The 20,770-nt window shown below is 43.3% G+C and overlaps 1 protein-coding gene across 1 annotated transcript in view; it reads left to right on the top strand.

Annotated features, from left to right (window-relative positions):
• The window catches only part of IQCK (IQ motif containing K), a 95,208-nt gene that overhangs the window by 55,795 nt on the left and 18,643 nt on the right, over positions 1–20,770 (top strand). The window contains exon 8 of the mRNA XM_065412757.1: positions 14,625–14,736. Within this exon, the coding sequence (XP_065268829.1) occupies positions 14,625–14,736 (112 nt within the window). The remainder of the gene's footprint in view (positions 1–14,624; positions 14,737–20,770) is intronic.

The raw sequence follows: 20,770 nt of genomic DNA, 5'->3' as shown, positions 1-20,770 counted from the left end.
AAGACATAAGGAACCAGTGTGTTCAGCTCCACCTTGAGCCAATTTCAGAAGAATGTGGTTGTTATATTGGAAGTTGATAATGGCTTCCATCAAGTGAGTCTTTGATCCAAAGAATCTCAGTTCTGGTTGTTCTAAGCACCCTCCTTTCAGGCTAAATGGAAGGTGAAGCTGTGTGCAGTGAGCGGGAAGCAAAAGAAGCTACTACCCAAGACAAAGGGCTGTCTGGTGAGACCTCAGAAAAACTAATCCAGGTAGATTTAAAGGGTTTGCCTGACTGAAAGTCAGGGGCTAAGTATTGGATTTGCAGGCTGGGGAGTCAGAGGCAGAAAAAGCCAGAAGAAAGTGAGAGAAGCAGTTGTGAGCATGACCCTGAGTGGAAGCAGGGAGACAGAGCTTCTTGCGCACAGAAATCACTGGATAGGAAGGTTTGGGCATTTCTAAGCAAAGAAACTTCCTGGGGTTGGTTGTTGCTAGTCTGTTCAGGGAAACAAGACTTTGTACATTCTTTGTAAATAAACAGGATTGCACTAAAGAAAGTACCTGACTCATCATCAGTTTCTCCTCCTAACGGAAACAACCCTGCAAGTCCCCAAATATTGGCTAATCACTCAGGCCAAAGGGGCAACATTATTATCATTTATCTGTACTTGGTGCTTTACACACGTGTAAAGATAAAATCTCACCCCCTTCCATGAAGAGGGCAAAAGTCTTTCATGATTTTGAAGTTGTATCTAGGAGAGAAGCAGGAACACCCAAGGTCTATGGTAGCTCTTGCACAAGAATTCTTTCCTTTACCTTCAACATTCATCTTCCCTTAGTGAACTTATGCACACCCATCATGTTCCAAAGGAGCATCCTGAGATATGTTGAAAAAAGTTGCTTGGCAAATGTCAATTTCAGTTACATCAGTTGAGAGAATTTAATTCCTTTCTCTTTCCATTTTAATTTCTGTAAAATCTGATCTTATTTGAGGCTTAAATACATTGGCTTAAACCATCCTCTCCTGAACTAAAACCGTGTGTGGATTCCTTCCTGGGGATAGTCTCTCTCTCCCGTTTTCCCCCTTCTTTCACACCCACACATGCATGCGCACATGCACTCTCGTGCCATAAGGCAGACCGGTATTTGTCCCTATGAAAAATCCTGTGGGACCTGTCCCCAACCCCAGGACCACCTGCACTGAGCCCCTTTGCCATCACACAGGTTCTTGCCCGACCATCTTCCCCCATTTCCATGCACCTTAGTTATCTATGTTGCCCCTCATTTGAGTCTGAACCTGAAAGTTGCTGAGTGCCTCCTGTGACACTGTATGGAATATGGATGACCATTGATATTATTAATACCAATGTTATAAAATTGAAATGAATCATACCAGATATACCGTGTGAGGTATCCGCAAAAATGTCACAATTTGCCAAGTATGATAATCTTGTTTATATGTTTGTATTAACTTTGTATTATGAGTTATAGCTATCACGGCCGGCTCCAGGGTTTTTGCCGCCCCAAGCAGCCAAAAAAAAAAAAAAAAAGCCGTGATCGCAATCTGAGGCATTTCGGCGGCAATTGGGCGGGAGGTCCTTCACTCCGAGCGGGAGTGAGGGACCCTCCGCCGAATTGCCGCCGAATAGCTGGACGTGCCGCCCCTCTCCGGGTGTATGTAGGGTATATCTGTATTTCAAACTTGTGCTGTGCATCTGGGTCACATCCCCAGACAGATTGGCATCAGCATTGCCTAGTCTCTTTGAAGGGCCATCAACTGTACAATGAACCCATTGAAAGGAACCAGGGAAGACACCTTGAGTCAGCAAGGCATGTGGATGGCTATGGGCAGAGAACTCTAGGGCTATGTCTACACTACACAGCTTTTAGCGACACACCTGTGCCACTGCAGCCGTGCCGCTAAAATGCGCACAGTGTAGCTGCTGTTTGTCGGCAGGAGAGAACTCTCCTGCCAATAAAAAGACATCCCCAATGAATGGTGTTAGCGTTGTTGGCAGGAGAACGCCAACACCAGCACTTGTCTTTGACAAAACTTCTGTCTTTCAGGATGTGTGTGTGTGTGTGTTTTCAACACCTCTGAATGACAAAAGTTTTGTCTTTCACTTGCCAGTGTAGACAAAGCCTAAGGCTTCCATGTCATGTGCTGGGCAGCTTTGAGTTGGAACAAAGGAAGTGTAAACCGCATAGCAAAAGACTATAAAAGGCAGCTGCATCTTCTCCATTTTGTCTTCAGTCCTGCTTCTTGCCTCTGGAAGAACTTTTCTGCAAACGAAGCTCTGAACAAAGGACTGAATGACTCATCCAAGCTGTGGATGTGTTCCAGATGGACTTTCAAGCCAGCAAACTCACCAGTAGTGCTAAGAACCTGATATATGGACTTTGAAGTCTTTGTATGTATGTAACTGCTTTATCATTTAACAACTCTCTTCTTGTTCTTTCTTCTTTCTTTGTAATAAACCTTTGGTTTTAGACACTAAAGGATTGGCTGGCAGCATGGTATTTTGGGTAAGATCCAGCCTAATATTGACCTGGCAATGTGGCTTGCCCTTTGTGGTTGAGAGGAACATTTTGTATTGTGAGCAGAGTTTTAAAATAACTTCTCACTGTACTGGACCTAGGTGCTGATTGGGAGCCAGAGAACTGGAATGCAATAAGGGGGCTGTGTGATTTTTTTTTTTTTTTTTTTTGCACGCTTCTTGATAAGCGGTGTGGGGATCAGAAGCACAGTTTGTGACTGGTTGGGAGTTTAACTTCAGTGTTACCCACCAGTCTTCGGATTATCTGCTCTCCTTTTTGCAGCCTGCCCTGACCTTGGCATTTCCAGTGAGGGCTACCCTAAGCACCCTGTGTCACGCCTCCTACCAAGCTGCTAAGCACTTTCTAGGTCAGTGGAAGCTTAACTTTTGGTAGATTCTGAGCACCCTCCTATTGAAGTCAATGGACATTGAGGGCACTCAGTACCCTGTGGGATCAAGCCCAGAAATGCTTTTTTTCAGCCCTAAGGTTTATCTTCATCTTATCTTTGGTCCAATGCTACAAAGATGGGCCTTGAAGAGAGGTCAGAGAGAAATGTGAAGGAATGGGAAGAAAGAATTTTGTTGTCAATGTCGTCCATGTCAAACATCCAGGGAGGAAGAACTAAGAAATTAGGGCCTCACTCTTTTCTTTTTGAGCTTTTCCCTACATTTTGAAAGAATCTGTGTCTGGAAGCATCTGTATCTTTCCCAGGTCTTGATAAGTATATGGAACATTCTTGTGGGGAGTGAAAGGAGCTGTTAGAGTTGATAAGTTAATGTATTTTCCAAAGTCACAGGAGGAGAAATACTAGGCTGGGGTAAGATGGCCAGTTCTGGTTGCTCTGGTGTTAGGAGAAAAGTTTTGGAGTAAGGCCTGTTCAAATGGATATAATTGAAGTCCAAAAGGGAAAACAACAGTGCCCCATTTTCCCCTCTAGTTCTTCCCGGTAACATACTTTCACTTTCTGGGGAAAATGTCAGATAGAGCCTCAAAGACCATCAGAGTGTTGAAACAGAAGTCTCCTACAGAAGCAGGGTTGATTAACTTTTGGAGGAGGTGTGTCATTTTTATAGAAATATTCTTGGACACAGATATCCTGCATCCTCAGAGTTTTAGTCACTAGTTTTGGCTGGAGAACCTTGTTCTTTATGGTACTCAACTAGAACATGCTCCCCATGAGCAAAGGTAAAAGGAAGAGCACTGTGCCTCACTCAGAAGCACAATGAAGAGACTCAATTTTCTTCTTTAAAAGAAGAATTCCACTGTTTTAATATTCTCTGGTTTAACTTTCTTGATAAACATTCATAAACTGATGGGAGAAACAAAAAAACAAAAACCCCTCTCTCCCCAAATCTTGCTTTCTTCTTATTTTCTTTTGTGTGCTGAAAAGCATGATCAGAGGTAGAAAGTTTAAAGACTGGTTCCAAAGGGAGTTGAAGTAGTAGTGGAAATCTGAGATACTACCAACAACTAATCTAGAAGTCTGAACCTTATCACAGATGGGTAAAGAAGAAGCTGTGAGATCAAACAGCATTTGAAAACCTACAATATTCAAAGTATTAACTGTATTATAAAATATAGCAATGAACATTTTATTACCATTTTTCTACTACTTCTTGTGTGGCTTGTTAAAATGAAGGAATAAAATACAAAATTGTTAATTAAAATATATAATTAATCATCATAAAAGATAGTGATTTACACCTTTGTGTGCTGCTACCCTTTAGCCTGATCCTGAGTAGGGCGGACTTCAGTGGGAATAGAGGGCACTCTTTACCTTGCAAGATCAAGCTCTTACTGATGAAGAAAGATTAAGCAAACATGGTAGCTTACTTATGCTATAGGAGATGCAAGCATTTGTGACAAAGTTCCTCCTCTATCTTGGTGGGTCCTGCACTTATTGGCGGATTTTCTTGCCTCAGAGATTCACCATGTGGGTTGGGGAACAGCCCAGAGACCTTCCCCTCTGGAAGAACCCACAGTCCAGGTCAATTGGGAGGTTTGGGGGGAACCCAGGCCCGCCCTCTACTCCAGGTTCCAGCCCAGGGCCCTGTGGACTGCAGCTGTCTATAGTGCCTCCTGTAACAGCTGCATGACAGCTACAACTCCCTGGGCTACTTCCCCATGGCCTCCTCCAAACACCTTCCTTATTCTCACCACAGGACCTTCCTCCTGGTGTGTGATAACACTTGTGCTCCTCAGTCCTCCAACAGCACACCCTCTCACTCTCAGCTCCTTGCGCCTCTTGCTCCCAGCTCCTCACACTCCCACCACAAACTGAAGTGAGCTCCTTTTTAAAACCCAGGTGCCCTGATTAGCCTGCCTTAATTGATTCTAGCAGCTTCTTCTTAATTGGCTCCAGGTGTCCTAATTGGCCTGCCTGCCTTAAGTGGTTCTAGCAGATTCCTGATTACTCTAGTGCAGCCCCTACTCTGGTCACTCAGGGAACAGAAAACTACTCATCCAGTGACCAATATATTTGCCCTCTACCAGACTCCTGTACCCCACTGGTCTGGGTCTGTCACACATTATACATGTGAAAAGTGAAATAAAGCTTAGTTCATGAATAAGAAGAAACGAGGGAGCAATCAGTGGTTCTTCGACATACTGCTTAACAAATGTAGTTTGCATTGCAGTAGGTACTTAGAATGCCCAAACCCAGAAAATGTATTTAAAATATTTCTTTTTGAGACTTGTACTCAAAAATTATTTTATTAAGTAAATCTATATTTTCATAAGAGAATTCCCTGTCCCTTTATATTCCTGGGCAGAAACATGGGTGGAATTGTTAACATCTATATTGGGAGGTTAGAAAGGATTAATTTAAAAATGTATTTCAGTTATGACAGGTTTGTATGTAAGGATGTTTTCATCAGGCACAAGTGTGATTGTTGGGAGGTGTTTAAGTAACCTAACCTCTGCCAAATATGCACATTAGTTAAATTTAACACCACTCAGGGCCTTATATTAGAGACAAGATCACAAAATGTTTAGCAATGTATAATTTTATAATAGATAGTATAGATTCATTAGAGCTAGGAAGGTCAAAAGAAGGCTACGGGGAGATATGATTGCTCTCTATAAATATATCAGAGGAATAAATACCAGGGAGGGAGAGGAATTATTTAAGCTCAGTTCCAATGTGGACACAAGAACAAATGATATAAACTGGCTATCAGGAAGTTTAGACTTGAAATTAGACAAAGGTTCTAACTATCAGAGGAGTGAAGTTCTGGAACAGCCTTCCAAGGGGAGTAGTGGGGGCAAAAGACATATCTGGCTTCAAGACTAAGCTTGATAAGTTTATGGAGGGGATGGTATAATGGGATAGCCTAATTTTGGCAATTAATTCGTCTTTGACTACTAGCGGTAAATATGCCCAATGGCTTGTGATGAGATGTTAGATGGGGTGGGATCTGAGTTACTACAGAGAATTCCTTCCTGGGTGTCTGGCTGGTGAGTCTTGCCCACATACTCAGGGTTTAGCTGATCGCCATATTTGGGGTCAGGAAGGAATTTTCCTCCAGGGCAGATTGGCAGAAGCCCTGGGGGGTTTCGCCTTCCTCTGCAGCATGGAGCACAGGTCACTTGCTGGAAGATTCTCTGCACCTTGAAGTCTTTAAACCATGATTTGAGGACTTCAATGGCTCAGACACAGGTTTGATATAGGAGTGGGTGGGTGAGATTCTGTGGCCTGCATTGTGCAGGAGGTCAGACTAGATGATCATAATGGTCCTTTCTGACCTTAAAGTCTATAAAGTCATTCTATAAAGTCTATAAAGTCATGCTGGATGTATCTACTGGAATTCTTGTGTATCCTTCCAAGTAAATGGTCTGAAGTGATTGGCTGAATGCATATTGTCTGCATTTCAAAAAAATGTGATAACGCACCATGCATTAGATTGGTCTTTGAAGTCAGAGAGCATGGCATACAGGGGGAAACTGTTAACAGAGTAATGTTAATGATCTTGACTCCTCTACTCATTTTTTGGCTTTGCCATGGGCCTTAAAAAGAAAGCTTATGCACGTTTTGCTTGATGCAGCATTCTGCAAATGTACATGGATGAAAGCTCTTCTCATAAAAATATAAACTGTGTGAATTGTATTGGAAACAGCTTTTGCTTAAATTGGCATTTCTGAATCTCTAGCTGGTGACCACCATTTTTCTGAAAAGTGACATCATTTGTGACACCAACAATATTGGAACCTTGATCAGCGAGTACAAAGCGATCTCTACTGTGTAATTACTGTGATGTTGTAAATTTAAACTCAGCTGTTCAAATAAAAGTTGAGGGTGGCTTAGTATCTTAAGCCTTAGGTTTAGCATACCTAGACTCTGTAGCACCATAGATTCAAAACCCAGTGGTGGTAGACCTATTCCATTATTCCTTTAATGTAGAATTGAGTTTTATACAATTTGTTTTATGTTGGTCTTCTGAAAGAGACATGAAAAGCAGGTCCTGTCCACGCTGCAGGGCCATTATACACCCCAGGACATATTTTAATGAGTAGATATTTCTCTAGTGTCTTTGAGCAAAAATGGTTTTATCTCCCCCCCATTATGCAGTGTGCTGTGCCGAAGTTGGTGTCTAACCCAGACCTGAATGCATTTCATTGCTGCTATGTGTAGATATGACCCAAAAGTTACTGTATTGAGAGTATTAGATGAGGCAGGATTGTAGTATCACGTCTATAATTTGTAAAGTGTTTTGTGATTCCTTGGGATCAAAAGCATTATGTAAATATCAAATGTCATTATTTATTTTGTATGTATTCTGATTGTTTAAACTAGAATTAAATCAGAATAGAAATGATTTACCTTTATCTCTGACAAGTTGTTCTTATACTTCTGCTGTCATCAGTGATGTCCCTTTTCACAAGATACAGCCTCTGCCAAAAGGCTCAGAATAAATGAGTGTGACCCAGGCAATCAATAGAATGTTTGCTGCATTTACAGCAAATATAGATTCATTCTAAGACGTTTGAGTTTTTTAAAAGAAAAGCTGCACTCTTACTTCAAAACTGGACTTGTTCAATGCTTCACATCTTAGTGGTCTTCAGTGGGACAAAGACATGGATTCATCCCCATACCTTGATTACTTGCAAAAAGATTTGCCTGCTGGCTGTTTTGCAGGTTATTGTCTGGTTAGAATTATATTGTGTTTATAAAGCAGAACTAATTTCCTGGTGTATTGCCAAAGATATATTAAAATAATTTGCTGAATTATTAAAAAGTTGATATACTGTAATTGGAATTGACTCTTAAATTCATACCAACTCCTTTACTGAAGGTGTGACACATGTATTCCATTCTTTTTTTCTCTCATTTCTATATAAAATTGCATTGTTCTAGGAGCATGTGTTCATTTTTTGCTTTTAATATTGGACCCCCAAATATACGGAGTCTCCTTTCTGACCCTGTCTCAAAGTTCTTATCTTTGCTGAAGTTTGATTTTTCATTCTGTGACCAACATTTTGTGTCTAGCAGTCACTTTGTGGTGGATGTGTGAAATGTTCCATTTTACTCAGATATCTGATAGGTTTCAGAGTAGCAGCCGTGTTAGTCTGTATCCGCAAAAAGAACAGGAGTACTTGTGGCATCTTAGGCCTTGTCTACACTACGAGAGTACTTCGATTTTAGTTAATTCGACTATGTGGAATCGATATTACTAAGTCGAACGTGTATGTCCACACTAAGGACAGTAATTCGACTTTGTGAGACTTTGTGAGTCCACACTAACGGGGCAAGCGTCGACATTGGAAGCGGTGCACTGTGGGCAGCTATCCCACAGTTCCCGCAGTCCCCCCTGCCCATTGGAATTCTGGGTCGAGCCCCAAATGCCTTCTGGGTAAAAAAATGTGTCGAGGGTGCTTTTGGGCGCCTGTCGTCATCCGTCCGTCACTCAAGCCCTCCCTCCCTCCCTCCCTGAAAGCGCCGGCGGGAAATCAGTTCGCGCGCTTTTCTGATTACTGACAGCGCGGACGCCACAGCATTGCGAGCATGGATCCCGCTGCGACCATCGTTGCAGTTGTGGCAGTTCTCAACGCCTCGCAGCTTCTCCTCCACCTGTACCAGAGGCAGCTGCAGATCAATCATGAGAGGAGGCTACGGCACTACCGTGACGGCATGAAGTCGGACACTAGCTCTGACCTCTCTGAGAACATGAGACCCAGCGCCCAGGACATCTCGCTGTCACTGGGTCTTGTTGATACTGTTGAACGGCGATTCTGGGCCCGTGAAACCAGCACGGAATGGTGGGACCGCATAGTGCTGCAGGTCTGGGATGAATCCCAGTGGCTGCGCAACTTTCGCATGCGGAAGGGGACTTTCCTCGAACTGTGTGAGTTGCTGTCCCCTGCCCTGAAGCGAAAGGACACCCGGATGCGGGCAGCCCTGACTGTCCAGAAGCGAGTGGCCATAGCCCTCTGGAAGCTCGCAACGCCAGACAGCTACCGGTCCGTCGCTAACCAGTTTGGCGTGGGCAAGTCTACCGTGGGGGTTGCTGTTATGCAAGTAGCCAGGGCAATCGTCAAGCTACTGCTATCTAAGGTAGTGACCCTGGGAAACGTTGAGCTCATCAGAGATGGCTTTGCCGAGATGGGATTCCCAAACTGCGGTGGGGCTATAGATGGGACTCACATCCCTATCCTGGGACCGGACCACCAGGCCAGCCAGTACATAAACAGAAAGGGATACTTTTCCATGGTGCTGCAAGCACTGGTGGACCATCGGGGACGTTTTACCAATATCTACGTTGGATGGCCTGGCAAGGTTCATGACGCTAGGGTGTTCAGGAACTCTGGTCTGTGTAGACGGCTGCAGGAAGGTATTTACTTCCCGGACCACAAAGTAACTGTTGGGGATGTGGAGATGCCTACAGTCATCCTCGGGGACCCTGCATACCCGCTAATGCCCTGGCTCATGAAGCCCTACACTGGCGCACTGGACTCAGGGAAAGAACTATTCAACTACCGGCTCAGCAAGTGCAGAATGGTGGTGGAGTGTGCTTTTGGCCGTCTCAAGGGCAGATGGAGAAGCCTACTCACTCGCTGTGATCTCAGCGAGACCAATATCCCGATTGTGATAGCTGCTTGCTGTGTGCTCCACAATTTGTGTGAGAGCAAGGGGGAGACCTTTATGGCGGGGTGGGAGCTTGAGGCAAATAGCCTGGCTTCTGATTACGTCCAGCCAGACAGCAGGGCGATTAGAAGATCACAGCGGGATGCACTGTGCATCAGGGAGGCTTTGAAAGCCAGGTTCCTGACTGAACAGGGTCTCCAGTGACTTTTTACTTTGTGGACACAGATGCTGAACCTGCCCCCGTTTCTTTACCCAGTTACTGTTGACTATCCTTCCAAGTTACATACCCCCTTCCCCACCTTCCCAACAAATAAAATCTGTTCTGTTCTGTTAATGAACAAGGTTCTCTTTTTTACTGTTTTCGCGGGAATGTTTTAAACCGGGGACGCAGACTGTGGCGGGGGGCGGGCTTACTGTTTTGATGCAAATGATGCTTCTAAAGTCCGGGAATGACAGGCTCCGCAGTGCTGCATTGGTTGTTTCAACGCAGCCTGCCAGCAGTCCTGGGCGGGACTGGATGTATGTGCCGGCCAAGTGACTTTCTGGCAGGGGGCGGAGGGTAACAGATCCCCTGCTGCGTGGCTCTGTGATCCAGGATAAGGACCGCGGCATAGGATCTCTAACTGCCCTCCCCCGACACAAAGTCACAGATCAACCCCCTCGCACCCCAGAACAAGAAAACCGCCTCCCGGACTGACCAGGGTAACTGGTGACTGTGCTGTGTATGTGTCCTGATGCTGGACCTGCCCCCGCCTCTGTAGCCTGCTACAGGTGACTGTCCTGTCCAAGTAACAAACCCCTTCCCCCCCTTCAGACAGAATCCCCTCCAAAAGACACTCTCGGAAACAGTACTTAACAGAAACCGATGTTTTATTACGAACCGCACATGAGAAGGGGGGGGGGGGAAGGAAACTTGGACATGGGCTAGTGTGAGATGGGTAGGAAAGGACTTTTCAAACTTTGGAACGAGAGCCTTCCATTGCTGCAGCAGTGTGCAGTGGCCGACTGACAGTTTTAACGGCCCTTGCCGCCCCTCCTTCTTTGTACTTTTGGTGAGGGGGGTGTGGGACTTGGTGGCGGGGGAGGGCGGTTAGAGATAGACAGCAGCAGTGCTCTGTCCTCCTGCCTCCGGTCTTGCAGAACATCCACTAGGCGCCGGAGCGTCTCCGTTTGCTCCCTCATTAGTCCAAGCAGGGTTTGAGTAGCCTGCTGGTCCTCCTGGCGCCACCTCTCCTCCCGTTCCATGACTGCTCTGTGCATTTGTGACAAGTTCTCCCTCCACTGTGTCGTCTGGGCTGCCTGCTCTCGTGAGCACTCCATAAGTTCATAAAACATGTCTTCACGAGTTTTTCTCTTCCTTCTTCTAATCTGCGCTAGCCTCTGGGAGTGTGATGCCAGGCTGGGTTGGGAGACAGTCGCAGATGTGTCTGTTGGAATGGGAAAAAGGGAGTAAATTCCTGAGACAGATAAATGAAGTTGCTAACAAAGAGCATAGTCTTTCTCTGTGAACAACACCATGCACTGCACCTTTCACATGCGCACTCAGGACAAGGTCGAATTTTCGGCCCTCGCCTTATGTGTCTGGGGTCCTGCAGTTGCGATCAGAGAAGCGTTGCAGGACACCTCTACTTCTGCTGCGGGAAAACATGGTAAGCCGTAGACTTGTGGCAGCTTAAACATGTAATAGTAGCACTGGGCTCCTTTCGCACTGAATGCAAGGCCACTCTCTGCTGGCAGCAATCAGGGAAGCATGAGCTCTGCCCCTGTCCCACCACCTCGCGGCTGTCCCCGGGAAAGATCCCTGTATGCTGCCCCTCTGCCGCCTCCACCGCGTGGCTGTAAAGCAGTCCAAATACTAACATTCCCCTCCCTAATTTAAAGCAGGGCGTCATGTGTGACATAACCCTCATGAGGATCTCGGAGACCGAGAGGGGAAGGATGCTGCGTGAATGCATGCAGAGGCCTGGGCCATATGCCGCCATGCTGTGCCGCGCACTGATCCCCGACTACCTCATGGACTCATGGCGTGGGAACGTGTGCTACCACGGGGGACCAAACAAGATTGCCCTGCCGTTGAACCTCGTGTGCATGCTGGAGCGGTACCTCCAGGAGAGCTATGCGGAGCTATCACAGGAGGACTGTCTGTCCATTCCCGGGCACATTGACCGCCTTTTCCTTTAAGTAGAGCATAACGGACTACAGAGTGGAGGGGCCGTGTTGTGGACTAATCATGAATATCCGGACAGTACTTGATTTTCTATACATAGTTAGTAGAAAAAAGTTTACTAAGCCAACTAAATCATGAACAACAAATTACTGATATAGTTATTATTCCTGTTTTGTTATTAATAAAAGTTTCTATGTTTAACTGAGTGACTGAAAAGCCCATTCTTAACAATATAAATATTCCACTTATGTTAAAATGAAATGTTTAGATGTTTAAAGCACTCACTGCTTGATCCTTCCCCTGATTCGGTGTCCGGGGTAAGGGCTGTGGACGGTTGGTAGGGGATCTCGGTAAGGGTGATGAAGAGCTCCTGGCTGTCGTTGAAATCAGCGGTGCAAGCGCTGTCGACTGCCTCGTCCTCCTCATCTCCTTCCTCATCTTCCCCGTCACCTAACATTTCCGAGGAGGAACCGGCCGTGGACAATATCCCATCCTCGGAGTCCACGGTCACTGGTGGGGTAGTGGTGGCGGCCGCACCTAGGATGGAATGCAGTGCCTCGTAGAAACGTGATGTGTGGGGCTGGGATCCGGAGCGTCGGTTTGCCTCTTTGGTTTTTTGGTAGCCTTGTCTCAGCTCCTTGATTTTCACGCGGCACTGTGTTGCATCCCGGCTGTATCCTCTCTCTGCCATGGCTTTAGAGATCTTCTCATAGATCTTTGCATTCCTTCTTTTGGAGCGCAGCTCTGAAAGCACGGACTCATCGCCCCACACAGCGATGAGATCCAAGACCTCCCGATCAGTCCATGCTGGGGCCCTCTTTCTATTAGATTGCACGGCCAACTCTGCTGGAGAGCTCTGCATCGTTGCCAGTGCTGCTGAGCTCTCCACGCTGTCCAAACAGAAAATGAGATTCAAACTGGCCAGACAGGAAAAGGAATTCAAATTTTCCCGGGGCTTTTCCTGTGTGGCTGGTCAGAGCATCCGAGCTCAGACTGCTGTCCAGAGCGTCAACAGAGTGGTGCACTGTGGGATAGCTCCCGGAGCTATTACCGTCGATTTCCATCCACACCTAGCCTAATTCGATATTGCCATTTCGAATTTAGCGCTACTCCTCTCGTTTTCGAGGATTACAGAAGTCGAATTTAAAAGAGCTCTATTTCGAACTAAGTAGCTTCCTGGTGTGGACGGGTGCAGGGTTAATTCGATGTAACGGCGCTAAATTCGATATAAGCTCCTAGTGTAGACCAGGCCTTAGAGACTAACAAATTTATTTGAGCAAAAGCTACAGTCTAATTCATCGGATGCATGTAGTGGAAAATACATAGATATTTACACAGGAAGATATATATATATATATATATATATATATATATATATATATATGCATATATATATATATATATGCACAGAGAACATGAAACAATAGGTGTTACTATACACACTATAAGGAGAGTGATCAGTTAAGTTGAGCTTTTATCAGCAGGAGAGAAAAAAAAACTGTTTGTAGTTGTAATGAAAATGGCCCATTTCCAGCAATTGACAAGGAGATATGAGGAACTGTAAGGGGGGCGGGGGGGAATAAGCATGGGGAAATAGTTTTACTTTGTGTAATGGCCCATCCACTCCCAGTCTTTGTTCAAGCCTAATTTAATGGTGTCCAATTTGCAAATTAATTCCAATTCAGCAGTCTGTCCTTGGAGTCTGTTTTTAAAGATTTTTGTTGTAATATTGCGACTTTTAGGTCTGTAATTGAGTGGTAATCCACAAAAAACTGGTATAGGTTCAGCTACACAGGAGAATCAGCTTAATTGTCATTCGCCATCCTGATAAACAGTTTATAGCCTGTTCCTGCTCCCATTGAAGTAAGTGGGGCTGTATCTATACTTTGGATATTCTGAAATTCTCCCAGAGTTGCTCTAGCATTGGTGCTAGGAATGGTGGGAATGCTAGGATAGACCAGCTGCAGGCATGTTTACCACAAAGTCATCTTACCCTGCTTTCAGCAGGTCAGGATGAGACAATGGTAAAAAAAGTGAGGTGGGTCTAACCAATGGGAGCGGCACCACTGCTAGACCAAGGGTTAGAGCATTTCATAAAATTTTAAATGTAGACATGGCCTGGGAGTGTTGTCATTATCTTCAATGGGAGCAGGCCCTTCATATGGATGATTGACAAAGAATAGATGTCATGAATGCATTTCAATTACTCTAAATAATGGATTAATGGCATGCCTCTTTGTGAAAGTCTATTTAAATTGTAGGACTGGGGTTGTCTGCAAGCCTATTTGCAACTGTTAGCAGGTGGGAACTGGTTTCTTAGCATTAATTTCCTGCTGCATGGCTCTTTGTTTGCTTCATGTTCCCCTCCTGCGCTATTATGGCTGCTCAGTGGGTTGGTAAAGGCCTTAATGCTTTTAAGTACAATGCTTAATTTTTTTAACAATTTAGGAAATATGTAACTGTGTGCCATTACATAGCATTCAGAAGAGTCCCTGCTAGCCATAACTGGCATCTGTTTTCAACAGGGTATGTCAATTATGTGGATTTTGCTTCTGTATAGACTGAATTTTTTAAGCCCTTGGGGTTAGATTGTGCATTTACATTTGGCCCTCTATAATGAGCAGCCCAGGGAAAAAATTGTGCCTCAGAATGTCTTATCTGCTTTTCTTGAAACCATATGTCATTGTGACTTACTCTACACCTATGTAATTCCATTAACTTTTGTAGTTACTCCTGATTTCCTGATAAAACAAAACATTCTGCTTTAGTTACATAGCTTTGTTATAGTAAAAACATTGATAATTCATTTAGGGAGGACACAGGTACATTTCTTACAAGAGCGTGTTTTTGCTTTCCCAGGTCCGCTGTGACACTGAGGTACAAGAACTGCGGCAATGGCAAAAGCAATTGAGAGAGGACAAGAACATTATTAAAAGAGTGCAAGAGTTCTGGACTAAACAGGAAAACAAAGGTAGGTTGCCCAAACCAGGGATTAAAGACTTTGTAATTTAAATGCTAAACATTTTACATGGACTCAGATGTATGTACCACAATGATAAACCGATCACAAAGGACAATCCAGGCAAGGCATAGGTTTTACTGAAATACTTTACTGCTCCTTCAGAATTCCTAGTTGCGTTTGTAACTTGATATGCTAATGCAAAATACAGTACTGGGCTAGATTCTCAGCTGGTGTAACTTGTCATAGTTCCATTGGCTTCAATGAAGCTATGACAAGTTACACCAGCTGAGGATATGACCCAGTATCTCTTAGGGCCCACTGGGCTCAGACTTCTCTACTAGATACCACCACATTTAAATACTGATGTTGCTAGCAGGGTTCTAACATGGTTGTCCTGAACTTGAGGACTTTTCTGTCTGAGAACCATTATACTGGTGTTATTCAAATTTTATCCTTTGTTCAGTGTAGTTTATTTGTAGTAGAGATTGGCTGGCACAGTTCTCAAGAAAAGAACAGGGAAATTTTTTTCCAGGGAAATCATGTTAGAATGCTGCTGCTGATAATAACTGTATAACCAACTGTTTGATCCCACGGTGGACAGGACTTTAAATAGGGTCAAAGTCTACCCTCCGTTTGTCTTCATATGTGCAAGCACATTCATAGAAATTAGAGAGCGATTAGATGGATCATGATCCCTGTGATCTACTGTAAAGTACAGATACTTTAGAACTGTTCATTTAGGACTTGTCTACACAGCACCATTGTAGAGCGTTCTAATGTGTTGTGCTCTAACTGTCCCATATCGACCCTGCTGGCGTGAACTGAAAGAGACCTGGTTCACATTAATGTAGTTCTGTTTGAAGCAGGACTACATCGGTGTGAACAAGGTACCTTTTTATTCATGCCAGCAGGGTGTACATGGGGCAGTTAAAGTGCAACATGTTCGAGTGCTCTACAATTCACACCTCCGTAGTCTGGACTGCAGTGACATGCAGACAACTGATGGTGAAAAAATGTGTTGGGAGCCCTGAGTTGTTTGTTGGTTAATTTAACTTTTCTCATTCCAATTCATGGAACATGCTTACATGGAGTTCTTTTTAACACAAGAAGTGAATGAAATAGCTAGAAATTCTGAACACAAGTTCCCCCGGATAAATTCGGGTAACTACTGGTATGTTGAAATGGAGATTTTTGAAGTCTGACCGTTTCACAATTAGTAACAGGGAAAAAAGTTCTGTTAGTTTCATTGTTTTATATTTAGCTGTTCTTTTTAATTAAATAGAGTTTATCATACTAATGTGCTTATTTGAAAACATAATGAGTTCTGGAATAAAAAGCTTGTTATTCTCAAGAAGTATCCCGCATTAGATATGACATTTAAAAACATCTGAATTTAAAGAGCATTTAATAATTTTATTACCCATAGAACTTAGATTCTACTGTAAATGATTAACCACATGCAATTCCTACAATAACTGATATGAAACTGATATTGTCAAAGACCTTCTATAGCTATTGCTAATTCCAGAACAGTTCTGTTTTCCATAATACAACACATGCTATTCTATGAAGTTGTTTAATTATAAAGTAATCTGTGCTTTGTAAGTGGAATTTATAACAGCCAGGTCATTAATTTAATGTGCTGCAATTATTTTTTCACTGATGTTTACTCTGCATCCAATTTTTGTCCCTCAGTCATGAGCTTACTATCCTAGATGGATAGCATGAAAATTCCTTGCATTTTCTTCCTTGTGCTTGCCGCCTGTGCCCTGAGATTTCACCTGTTTGTATCTTAAAATCCTTCCATGGGAACTTTAGCCTGAGGATGAATACTTGTGACAGGAAAATGTTCCTCAGAACATTGTCTTCTAAGAAGGCCAGCTCCATTCTCAGCTGTAAATGTCCATTACTAATGATTATCATTGTGACCATTGTGGTTACAATATCATTGTCATAAGCCCTTTGGTTCCAACTTTGCAGTTTAGTTATTTTCCTTAGTTATTTTCTTTGCATAATGCCATTAGTGTACTATGCATTCAGGCTCTGATCATGCAGGATTTTCCCATATGCTGCACCTCTGCACTTGGGTAGAACCCCACTGATTTCAGTTGGGCTCCATGTGGGCTCCTCTGTGGGATTTGTTGCAGGCTTAATGCCTTTATCATTTTTATAATGATGCTGAATATAAAAAAGTGATTGCATATATTGAAGAGTTCCTCATGTAACCGTATCTAGATTCCCTAAACTCCCCTCTCCCCCTCACCCTCGGAAGACTATTAAGTGTGTAATTGACCTTCTTAAAAATTGAGCTTCCTAAAAACGTGTGAATGTATAGAATTGCTTCCTATTTTTAACTACATATGTGCATGCATTGAATGGTAGTCTTGAAAAGATACAGTAAAGGTGACATTGTAATTATACTTTTGTAGTGAAGCATTCTGATAATGTATGTTAAACACCTGCTAGAACTGCAGTCAGAACTGGAACAGACTACCAGTAAAAGACAATCAAAGTGTACCAAATGATTTTTTCCACTAGATTTATTTTAACACATACATAGTTATATGCATACAATATGGATGTGTGTATAAGTATCTTATTAAATAGTGCCGTTGTAATTAGATTTCATCTTCCTCTCTTCAGTATTCCTGGTGAAACCAGGAACATATGAACTCATTTTATGCAACAACCATGCAGCCAACTCCACCCAAGGGTTCTGGGTGAGGATATTTTCAGGTGTTGTATTGGATTTGTGGCATAATACAGACTTTCTCACATTACACTGAGTCAAGCTCTTCTAGGACAGATACAGTGTTAAATTGCCATAGCTGCATCCGTTTGTTTGTTGATTCATTCACTCTGAATAATATATTTTAAAACCTTGTGATAAGAATTGCAAAAAAAAATATTGAACAAAGTCCAGCCTGTAGGAGGTTGCTAGCATATTGTTTACTTCAACAAAATGTGCTAATTTGTAAACTTACTTTGCAGTTAGAAGCTGTATTTTTTGATTTGGTGATAATCATCCTATCACATGATTTTATCAGGACACATGCACCCAGGATATATATAGCATGTGCTTATGTCCCATTGACTTCAAAACAGAACTTCAGTGGAACTTAAGTAATTCATAGGCTTTCTGTCACCCCACTGTATAGGGGACAAAGTTCACATTTTATGAATGAGGCTCTATTTTTAACATTGAGGCAAAATGTGATTATAATTTGTAGCTGGATATTTCAGGACTTGGTGCTGGTGTCTCTTCCTCCAGTTGTCCACCACACACATTCCTATCATGTATTCAGTAATAAGACACATATATTGGAATATATTTTCCTTGTAGTACTTGAAGAGCTAAATTCACAGCACTTGTTAGCATCAAGAATTTTCACCCAAAGAATCACCAGGCTCCACTGACCAGGTGCATCAAATAGTAGCAGGTAGCGTTGGGTACATTTGTAACTAGATAGTTTAGGAGACAGGCTCATGACTACAATTAACAAAAACAATGATGAATGGCAGCCACTGCAGCAGTTGTAGACATCTACATGAAACACAGAAATTGACTGTAAACAGCAATACCAGTAGGTTGCATTTGACAATGAAAGGCAGGTTTGAGTCTGAGGTCAGTCAATGGAAGTTCACTGTTTTTTCTTCCACAATATAAGTAGAATTTTTTGAGAACACCAGGATGGAAATCACAGAGGCTGTGAAGCACCAATTAAGGATGAATTGGATGCATACAACTCAGTAAAAAAAAACCTTGAAAATTAGAGCCATCATAACTACTAAACATTCTTTCAATAGAATTTTCCAAAATATTTCTGATATGAATTCTTTCAAACCTTCCAGTGTTATGTCAAGGACTGCTCTGGATCTAAAGATGACTGTGTATGTGCGGGTATATATACATACTATTGTGTTGTTATTGGATGTGAGGTATCATGAGCTGCTAAATTCAACTAGAAATAGGCATGGTACTCTACATTTAGGACATGTTGCGGGCAGAAGTGGAGTTTGCATCATTGAAGTACACATTTCAATATCACTACTGGGTCCAGGGTAGTTCTGTGATCTCTTTTGACGAAGTCTTCAGTCATGTCAAATTATGGCAATTTGTTATAAAGGCTGTACAGATTCACCATATATGCATTAATATTTATACTGCAGTCTTACACAGAAAAGGTCAGGGTTTTGTTTGCCAGCCTACACAGCTGCCTCAAGGATATTTTATAGCTGTGCACGCTTCATTTTGCAGTGTAAAATAACACAATGCATCAGGAAAATTTATATTTACATATATAATATGCATGTGTATCTGTGCAATAGTGCAGTAGAGTTCTTGTTTTAATAGCTGAAGGGAAGGGGATTAGAGGAAATGTTCAATAACTGTATACGTAAAAATTAAAAAATAAATCCATCACAGATACATTCTCCTCTTCCAGCAGGCTTAGCTGAGATCTAAGGAAAACTTTGGCAAAACCTGCTGCGATTTTCTTCTAGCACCTATGGAATTCCATAGACTATTAGTCATGGTTTTAAAATGGTTCAGTTTTTATCTGCTTTTTTTGTACATCTGCATTTGTGAAGAACACAAATATGGATCATTCTGGAATATCTGAGAATTGTGGCTCCAAAAATGGCATTAGAATCTATAAGCAACCCACATAATGTGATGTATTTCAAATGTTTCTTAATAAATTCACCTGTATTATAGATTAACAAAATATAGGGCCAACTTCTGCCCTCAATAACACCCGTGTAATTCCATTTATGTCAATTGCCCAGAATTTACATTTCTGAAGGGAACATTAGAATTTGATCCAGCATGTTTGCTAATCCATTTTAAATGACTTAAGCTGAGTGTTTGTGTTCTGGGCACATTTTTCAGTGTGTTAGCATTTATATTATCTCATCAAAGCATGGAAGCTTTTTACATGGCTAACTCCCATGGATATCAATGAGAGTTACGCATATATGTCTCCTGCTTATTGATGGAAAAACAAGCCCCTAAATTAGGATCATACTAGTCAGAGAGAGAAAACAGTTATTCAATTTATCAAGACCATCCTACTACATATTTATGATATAGTCCCCTGAAACAGGACATATTTGATATTAAACTGATACTACACTTAAGGGCTTGTCTACACATTGTTACTCCTGAGGGAATTCTGTGCCAAAAAATTAAAAATTTGGTGCCAAAAAATAATAATAATGTGCACAATATTTTAAAATTCTGCAAAATTCTGCAAATTTTATTTGTCAATAAATAAATGTGACTCCTGCATGGCAGTGGGGAGCACAGGCCACTGGCTGCATTGAGGTGGGAGATCACCCTTAAGCCCCCACCTCTCCCAATACAGGGACTCGGCAGTGAGGCTGCACAGTCTCAGCCTTGACACAGTGCAAGGGCTGGGCCTGCCCCTCTGCGCCAGGTGCACCAGGTGTGGGTGGGCAGGCTTAACCTGGCATGATCCAAGTGTGGAGGGGCTCGGTGTGGGGTGAGAGGTTTTTGTGTGGGGGAATCTGGGTGCAGGCAGCTCAGTGGGAGATCTGCACAGGGGCTCATTGGGGGGTTCCAGGTGCAGGAGCAATAGGACTCTGCAGGGGGTCCAGGTGAAGGTGGTTGGAGCTCAGTGGGGGGATCTGGGTAGGGAGATGGGGCTCGGCGGGGGGGGGAGTCTGGGTGTGGGAGGCTCAGTGGGGTGGTTCAGGTGTAGGGGGGTAGGGCTTGTCAGTGTGAGGGTTCGATGGGCCTGCTTAATTGGGGAGCCCCAGCTACTGTTGAGGGGATGCTGCATGCTGGGCTCCCGCTTCCCCCTGCGATTCCCCTATCCCCTTTTCTTCCCCATTTCATCCCCCTCCACCACTGCCCCATGCCCTATCCCCTCACTCCAGGGGTGCTGGAACAATGTGTATAGTGAGGGTGCTGAGAGCCATTGAACCAAACTGTAAACCCTGGATATGATGGAAACCTCCTCAAGCCAGGGGGTGTGGCAGCACCCCCCGCAGTCCTAGTTCCAGTACCTATGCCTCACTC

The sequence above is a fragment of the Emys orbicularis genome, chromosome 10 (genome assembly GCF_028017835.1).
Source record: "Emys orbicularis isolate rEmyOrb1 chromosome 10, rEmyOrb1.hap1, whole genome shotgun sequence".
Taxonomy (NCBI): domain Eukaryota; kingdom Metazoa; phylum Chordata; order Testudines; family Emydidae; genus Emys; species Emys orbicularis.
The sequence above is the reverse complement of the archived record's forward strand: the minus strand, read 5'-3'. Positions and strand labels throughout refer to the sequence as shown.